General features: G+C 52.2%; 1 protein-coding gene across 1 annotated transcript; it reads left to right on the top strand.

The window, feature by feature from the left end:
* Positions 1–3,027: 3,027 nt before the first annotated feature.
* Positions 3,028–8,764, top strand: LOC145529829 (serpin A3-5-like). Its single transcript, XM_081550588.1, has 4 exons — positions 3,028–3,655; positions 5,509–5,782; positions 7,382–7,529; positions 8,570–8,764. Exons 1-4 carry the CDS (start codon positions 3,028–3,030, stop codon positions 8,762–8,764), a joined length of 1,245 nt encoding a protein of 414 aa, XP_081406714.1.

The following is an 8,764-nucleotide window of genomic DNA, read 5'->3' as shown; positions in this document are numbered from 1 at the left end:
CAACTCTTTGCAACCTCTTTGGACCTTAACCTGCTGTGCTCCTTTGTTCATGAGATTTTTCAGGCAAGAATACCAGAGCCGGTTGCCATTTCCTGCTCCAGGGATCCTTCCTGACCCGGCGGTCGAAGCCAGGTGTCCTGCATTACTGGCAGATTCTTTTCCTGCTGAGGCATTGGGGAAGCCCAACATCACCAAGTCAGTGGTTTGCAAACTATGCTTGGTAGAACCCCAGAGGTCCCCAGAAGTCTAGCAGGGATTGTCATGGCTGGAGGGGTGTGACTAAGATGGATGAAGGGACAGGTTTTTCCCATGAGCCTAGGAAATACCTGAAATTATCTCATTGAGACAGCTAAGGAGACCTCAAGGTCAAGAAGGGAGGACAATTAGCTCCTAGGGTGAACCAACGGTGAAGGACAGCAGGGTGATGTCCAAGTCACAGCAAGTCCCCCAAACAGATGGTGCTGAAGACCAGAGGCCCCAGACACTTGGATTCCTGACACTCTTCAGGGCCCTCAGGCTCACACCCCTTCTGTGGGGTTGGGAAAGGGTACTTCAACTTGCAAATCAAACTGTAAGCAAATAGTGTATTGCATACACACACACACACTTCAAAGAAAGGTGACTAATTAAGAAACACAACACAATGTTAACTGGATTTCCCTGGGTGACAGTGTTCTGAGAAATATTTTACAAGCCCTTCCCTACATGTTCCAGGTTTCCCTGTAATCCTTAAATAGATCCTTAAATATTCCAGACCAGGAATAAGACACTAATAAGAGTCAATAACTCTTTAAAAAGAACAATAATTTGGAGTAGTTTTTAATGATTCATTTGATATTTTCTGAGTTGTCACATCTTTCTCAGTGAGTATTTCATAAACAGAAGAGAACTGTAACATGGGAAAGATTTTTTGTGTGTTTATTTACTGGCTATTTTTTAAGGGGGAAAAAACCCTGTATCGGTAACTAGATTGTTTGCATAGACCTAATGAATCCTGTTATCAGAAAGGTTCATCTGCCCATTGCCAGTCAGAGGTCTTTTTCCCTCCTACATTTTGCAAGCCAGAGAAGAGGTCTTTGCAGGGTAAATAGACAAACGCAGTCATGAAACTCCTGCATCCAGGCAGACGGTGACTTCGGATCCATTCCACACATCCTGCTCTCGCAAGCAGGTAATCAATGATGCTCCCACACTGGGAGCCAAGGGACCCCTTTCCCAGGGTGGTTCTGGCCTCAGTCACGGGTCTCTGGAAAGAGGCAGGAGGGAGGCGAGAGGACATGTGTCCGATGCTGGGAGGGTTGTGAGTCCTCTGAAGACCAGTCCTCTCTCTGGGTGTCAGTTTTCATCCTGCAAAGGGAGGGACAGGCCAGCAGGGCTTCTGGGGACATTTCTGCTTTTGAGTCTTTGGAGTTGTCATTCGAGCCAGCTGTGCTCCATCCAGGTCTGCATCCCCCGTCAGGTCAGAGCTCCCCCGAGGGCCTGAGGTGCATCTCCTTGCCTGGCACACGGTGCTGCTCTCAGAGAGCCTTAGGGACGGAATTAGTGCACCAGGTCCCTCTGGGCAGAGGGGTCTCCAGGGGCGGTCCTGCACATCACTGTCCCTCTAGGGTCCCCGGCCAAGCTAACCTTCAGGTGCATCTGTTCGGTATTGGAAAGACAGGCTTCTCAGAGGCAGAGGCAACCCTCCAACCAGAACACATGAAAGAGCGCTATTCCTCCAGGAATAAGTTTTGGAAGAAAATGGTTAACTTGTTTGGAAAAAACCATTGTATCACTCCCGAGTAAATGAATAGTTTAGGCAATCGATCGCCTCTCTCCCCAGGCTTGTGTGAAGGCCTTTCCCCTGGTCTCTGGACAAGACTCAGCTCAGCTTCCTCCCCCACACCCCCTGCTCCTCTCCCCTCCAGTCTCCTCCCCCCTCTGCCTCTTGTCTCTCTCCCCTTCCCCCCACATCACCGCAGCCCTGTCTCTTCTGAGATGAGGGGCAGAGGCTGCAGGGAAACAGCCCTCTTTGCTGAGGTCACCAGTTTGACCTCAGTCTCTCCTGAGGCTTCTGGGCAGTAGCTGAGTCCTCTGTCCCCAGGGATCACAGTCTGGCTTGTAGAGTCCTAGAGAGGGTGGCTAGCGGAGGGGTGACACCTCTGGAACTCCTCTTAGGAGCCCAGTACCTTCATCCTGTATGTCACTGGAGCCGTTCCACATGTTGGACAGAGGTGGGAATTGAGGATCAGAGAGGTTCAGTCCCTGCTCATCACCACACAGCACTCACAGGTGGTCCAAATGAAATCCTCGACGCGATCTCTGAGACTCTGACCTCACCTTGCTTCTCCCACTAGGAGCCCTTTCCAGGGTCTTGATGGAAATACCCTCCACGTGTCCACCTGGCAGGGGCTGAGAAGAACGCTCTCCCCTCCTTGTTCTTCACAACAGCCCTCCTCAGGGCAGCCAGGTGCCAGCACGGCTCCCGCTGCCTGTGGTGGCCTCTCTCCTGAACCCTCACTGTGACCAGGCACCTTGACGGGAGAGCCTCCCTGAGGTCACACCCTTGTCCTCGGAGCTGGGGAGAGGCGCTGTGTCCTCTGATCAGTGCAGGGCTCCTCCCTGGGGGGACAGAGAGGGGACGCGGTGGGAAAGGAGCCCTGCTTCCTAGGACCCTCTGACATGTCAGCTCCCAGGAAGAGGGTGATGGGTTCTCACTGGATAGCACCTCATACCCATCACCAGCTGCCCCACCCTAGAGCCAGGCACCCGAGGCTCCTCACCCCCACTCCTGCACTGCTTGCTGTGTGACCTTGGAAAAGCCCCATCCCCTCTCTGTGCCCAGTCTCTCCACTGGGGAAATTGGTAACAACCACAGGACTTGATCAAACACTGAGAGATAGCCCAGAACCTCCTCGTGTATGTTAGGAGCCCAGGAAGCTTCCTACTCCTGGGAGGTCAGAGAGAACAGAGACCACGGGGGACAGTGGGTGGGGGTTGGGATGTCAACTAATACACGGAGACTTAAAGGAGCTTTGCTTTTCAGACATGAGGGCAGAGAGAATGTCTCCCTTTCTGGCTCTGGGGCTCCTGCTGGCTGGGATCTGCTCCAGTGTCCACTGCCTCCCGGACAATGTGACGGTGAGGGACCAACACAGAAGGGCGGATGACCGCACATTAGCCTCCAGCAACACTGACTTCGCCTTCAGCCTCTACAAGCAGTTGGCTTTGAAGAACCCTGATAAGAATGTCATCTTCTCCCCACTGAGCGTCTCCATAGCCTTGGCCTTCCTGTCTCTGGGGGCCCGAAACACCACACTGACAGAGATCCTAGAAGGTCTCAAGTTCAACCTCTCAGAGATCCAGGAGACAGAGATCCACCAGGGTTTCCAGCACCTCCTGCAGACACTCAGTCGACCCAACGACCAGCTGCAGCTGAGCATGGGCAACGCCATGTTTGTGCAGGACCAGCTGAAGCTGCTGGACAAGTTCAAAGAAGATGCCCGGGTGCTGTACTCCTCCGAGGCCTTCTCAACCAACTTTGAGGATCATGAAGCTGCCAGGGGTCTAATAAATGACTATGTGAAGAATAAAACCCAAGGGAAAATTGAGGAGCTGTTCAAGGTCCTTTCCCAAAGAACAGTCTTGGTCCTGGTGAACTACATCTACTTTAAAGGTGGGTGCCCTCTTTGAGTCAGAAGGAAACACACTTTTAGTTTTGTGTCTTCACGGCTATTTCTATTTCAGCTCAGCCAACTGTGTTGCTGGACATCATAGAGGGAGCTGACATCGGTGCGGACAGCTTGCGCACTAAGACCCTGTCCCCATCACAGTCTTTGTCTATTTGGGGGTTTTCTAAATCACAGCTGTCATTGTAGCACACAAGAGCAGGGGAGCCATTAACCCTTTGTCTGAGACACAGTGAAGCGAAAGTTGCTCAGTCGTGTCTGACTCTGTGACCCTGTGGACTGTAGCCTGTCAGGCTCCTCTGTCCATGGAATTCTCTAGGTCAGAATACTGAAGGGGTTGCCGTTCCCTTCTTCAGGGGATCTTCCCAACCAAGGGATCGAAACCAGGACTCATGCATTGCAGGCGGATTCTTTACCATCTGAGCCGCAGGGAGCCTTTTTATTCTCAAACTTGCTTGACTGCCTTGAGGAAGGAGCTTTCCTCTAAGGTCACTCTGCAGTGGCCAGAAACCCCAGCTTCTTTTAGCACATGCAAGGAAGGCCACTGCTCCACACACTGCGGGCTGTGTCTGACCTGGGCTCTCTCTAAGGGGACTTGGTCTCCGCGGGTGTAGGTGGGGCTGGTGGCCAGCTTCATGCTGTGACAGCCTCTGAGCAGCCTGGCCAACTCAAGAAAATTCAGCTGTGCTCCGTTATAGCTATGAGGGTAGCATTGGCAAGGCCAAAACCACAGGGAATCCTCAAGGAAGGACAATCTCCGGGACAGACTCTTTTCCAGATTCTAGCTGGTCCAGGGCCCAGTCCCATTGATAGAAACCCAACACAGCAAACCTGATCCTGGAAACTCATAAGGGGCAGAGTGAAGGCAGAAAGATTTCACACCTGGAGCCAGCACTGCAAAAAGGACACAGAATAAAGACACAAAGAATGATCATTGAGCGAGGGGTGGTCAGGTGCCTAAGGGACACCAGCTGGGGGCACATGTTCGCCCTGAACCGCGGACTTCTGGCAGAGCCCTGACTAGCCCTCCTGGATCTGTATTTTCCTCTGTAAATGAAGGCATGGATTCCCAGTTTTCCAGAAAATTGTTAATAATCCAGGCCAGATCTACTATGTTTGTTCCTTGACTTTTCTGTGTTCTCATCTCCTACCACCCTGACCTGTCCCAGGACTTTCTCCTCCCCTGGGACACCCCACCAGCCCAGCTTTCCCTCTCCTCCTGTCTCTAACCATGGGGACACAGGCAGGGCTGGAAACAAAGCAGGAAGCAGGGTGGATCTATACTCCATGAAGCCCCAGGGCTCCAATCTCCCCAAGAAGTCCACCCCTCGACACTAAGGTCTCCATCTTCCTTGGGGGACACCCAAGCCCCCTCCTCTGTTGGCCCCGCCCTGCCCTCTGGGTCCCCGTGTGGCTCCTGCTGTAGCTGGGCTCACAAGGCTGTGGCGACGTGTTTCCTCCCTACAAAGCCAGCGAGTAACACCTGGTCACTAACATGTGCCCTTGAAGGACCAGGTGGTCCTATATCACCCTGGGCCAAGTCTCATCCTCACCTCTCCCTTGCTCTCCACATTCCTGTTGACTTTGCATGTAGCACAACTAACCAGCATTGTTTCATATCCCGCGTCCCAATCCTGACCTGCAGGCTTCACCCCCGTCCCCAAGGGCTCACCCACCTGCCCAGGTGTATGGGTACACCCAGCAGATCTGTCCCCAGGGGCACGTGGTATGGCGGGCTGCTGGCGTGGAGAGGGTCTTCCCCGCTCAGGGACCAGGGCCGAGGAGGGAGAGACTGCAGTTCTTGCACTCACATACTCCTCACCTATCCCTCCGCCTCCAGCCCGGTGGAAGATTCCCTTTCACCCCAAATACACTCACCGGGAAGAGTTCCTCGTGAGCGAGAACAAGACGGTGGAGGTGCCCATGATGAGGATTGGGGGCCTGGTTACCCCTTACTTCCGGGACGAGGAGCTAGGCTACACGCTGGTGGAGCTCATGTACACCAGCAACGACAGCGCCCTCTTCATCCTCCCCGACGAGGGCAAAATGCAGGACCTGGAAGCCAAGATAATCCCGGAGACGCTGATGAGGTGGCGAGACTCCCTGCATCCCAGGTGACTTCCCAGGACCCAGAGCTGTGCGTTCACCTGCCTTCTGGGTCCTTCCCCCTCTTCCTGGATGCCTAACTCCCAGCAACAGGCCCTCAGGAATATGCAGGCCCCCGGGGCAGAGGTGGGAGAACCCATCCCATGATGACATTGCCCTTTGCTGCCTGCCTGGCTCAGGGCTTGAATCCTTCTGTAAGATGATGACATCTGGGAGGGCAGGAGCTGAAGGTTGCCCTAACACTAAGAAGGGCTGAGTCATGAGGACTCATCATGATGCCCAACACTAATGTTCTTCTCCCCACCACTCCTCTTTTTGAAAGTAGAAGTGTTGCAGAAACCGATATTTGAGAAACCAAGCACCACACTCAGAGAGTTGGAGAACTCAGGTTTATTAGGCTGGTCTATCCAGAGGAGTTAACACACTAGGCTCTGAGCCCTGAATAGTTACAGAGTTTTTACAGACAGACTGTAGCAAACTATAGTGAACAACATTAGCTGTTAATAGGCTGGTCTAATCTAAGGGGTTTCGCCCGCATGGGCAGAGCAGTCAAGATGGGGTGGGGGATGCCTGGCCTTTAGATGGACAGGCATGATTAAGCAGGTTTGCAGGTGCTGGGCAATTGCAAAGAGCTGAACAAGGGTGAGTGAGGTAAGCTCCAGTTCCTAGTATTGAAAGTCCCCACTTTTGAAGACTACGTGACCTACGTGATCCAGACTTTGCAAGGAGCAAGTTGAGTTACAGAGGCAGAACAAGCAGGAGGTTATGTAAAATTTTAAGTTTTACTCTTCAGAAGGATCAGATAGAATCAGGTGAGGGCTCAGGTATGATGGGTTCTGAGGACAATATTTGTCTTTGCATTACAGTCACTCATTTATTCACTCACCCAGTCAGCACTGGTTGACTAGATTAATTGAGGACATACTATGCCGCAGGGACTAACTTAGACCCTGTGGGTAGTCAGCAAATAAAACACTAAATTCTCTGCCTTCATGACACTCCATAATTGTGGGAGACAGACTGGAAATAAATATAAACTCTTCATTGTGTTGAGAGGGGACAAGGTCGGAGCTGGGGAGAGTAAAGCAGAGTAAAAGGGTGAAGAAAATCGCATCCAGAGGTAGTTTGTGATGGTAAATAGAGTGGCCCTTAGGTGTTGTCGCAGTGAGAGACTGAGCCTTCTGGATGTGTTGGGAAAAAGCATTTCTGCCCAAGGGAATAACCAGGGAATAGCCTCTGAGGCAGGAATGAGCCTGGTGAGGTTGAGGATTAGTAAGGCAGAGCAGGAGAGCAGAGGGAGTGAGAGGGGAAGCTGGGCGAGGTCAGGGTCCCCTGGAGGGTGGACGCAGGTCACTGGGGGCCTTGCAGACTCCTTAACCTCCCCCTGCCTTAGTGCCTGCTGGCATGTTAGACTCCTGCACATTGGAATGGAAAATTACCAAAATAAGGGGATTTAGCCCGAGGGGTCTAGAAACTGAGAAAAAGAGTCCTTCTTCTGGGGACAAAGGGGTTGGTTAAGAGGAATCCTTGGAAGACCATGCTGTGAGGTGGGAAAAGGTGGACATCTTTTCAAGCAGGTGCTCAAATTTATTTTCTTCATTTCCTAGTCGAATACATGAACTCTACCTGCCAAAATTTTCCATCAAAAGCCACTATGAGCTGAATGACATCCTTTCCCAGCTGGGTATTAAGAAAATATTCACCGACCCTGACCTGTCAGGAATCGCAGGGACCAGGAGCCTGGTCGTCTCCCAGGTGAGTCTTTAAAGTGTGGACAATTCATCCTCCTATCAGAGAGTGAAACTTGGAGGCCAGTCAGATGGCAGGTCACCTTGAATTTGTAAAATAATTGCTTTCCCTGTGACTCAGTCTCCCTCCCTGGGACTCCTCAAGCCCAGGAGAGCTAAGTTACAATCATGGTGACATCAGGTTCCACCTTCCCTGAATTATAAAGTGACACAGAAGCTTGTTACTGGGAAGGACCGGAGTGGAAACAGCAGTGGACCCCATGCCAGGCTCCATCTTTCAGTGCCTGTAGAGGGGAACGATTACATTTCTGCATCCCCCAACTTTTCATCTTTAAAAGGAGCATATAGTTCTTGGTTCCTGTTTGGTGCCTAGCAGAGCAGGTAAGAGGTTATAGGTACTAACAAAGTCTATAAAGCAATCGTGATGAAAATGCACTAAGAACATGTGAGAGGAACACCCAGCATCTTGGTCCTGTGATCCTAGAGGCAGAGAAGTCAGAGTGAATGGTGGGGTGGGGTGTGACTTGGCAGCCCTACAGTCTCCCCCGCACCCTACCTGCCAGAGGACCTGATAAAGGAGGCATAGGTGCTATGAGGCTTTGTGGTCCAGGGATGGGAAGTCAATCCTAGGCAAGGTAGCTGAGGGCTCAAGGACATGTCAGCTGGGGGCAAGAGAGGAGCAGAAGACAGTGCTAGCCCATTTGTTGCTTTGACATGGAGGGACTGTGGGCAGTTGCCTGCAAGAAAAATGCCTTGACCTGGCACCTCCCCTATACTAGGGGGTCTTCGGAGGCAGCACCGTCTCTGGGTTAGGAGAGTGAGTCCCTGTTCTTTGCCTCTCTGATGCTGGGCACATCACTCACAGACTGCCTTCAGTTTGCACGTCTATGTATCACAACTATGCAAACAGTGGACAGTTTGTCGGGAGGACAGCAGAGTGACAGGCCAGCGGCACGTGGGTGAATGTCAGTCCCCTTAGAGGCGCTGGGTGACTGCTCACCTCCGCCCACCCAGTCTCCGGTGGATAATGCTCTGGTATCCCCACAGGTGGTCCACAGCGCTGTGCTGGACATGGACGAGGAGGGCACGGAAGGAGCTGCTGCCACGGGAATCAGCAAGGCAAAAATGTACTTTGAGGGAACCATTGTGCGTTTCAACAGGCCCTTCCTGATTGCCATAGTTTTCAAAGACACCCAGAGCATCATCTTTCTGGGGAAAGTCACCAACCCCAGTCAAGCCTAG

Source organism: Giraffa tippelskirchi, chromosome 12, assembly GCF_054371585.1.
Source record: "Giraffa tippelskirchi isolate mGirTip1 chromosome 12, T2T-mGirTip1v1.2.pri, whole genome shotgun sequence".
NCBI lineage: Eukaryota > Metazoa > Chordata > Mammalia > Artiodactyla > Giraffidae > Giraffa > Giraffa tippelskirchi.
The sequence above is the reverse complement of the archived record's forward strand: the minus strand, read 5'-3'. Positions and strand labels throughout refer to the sequence as shown.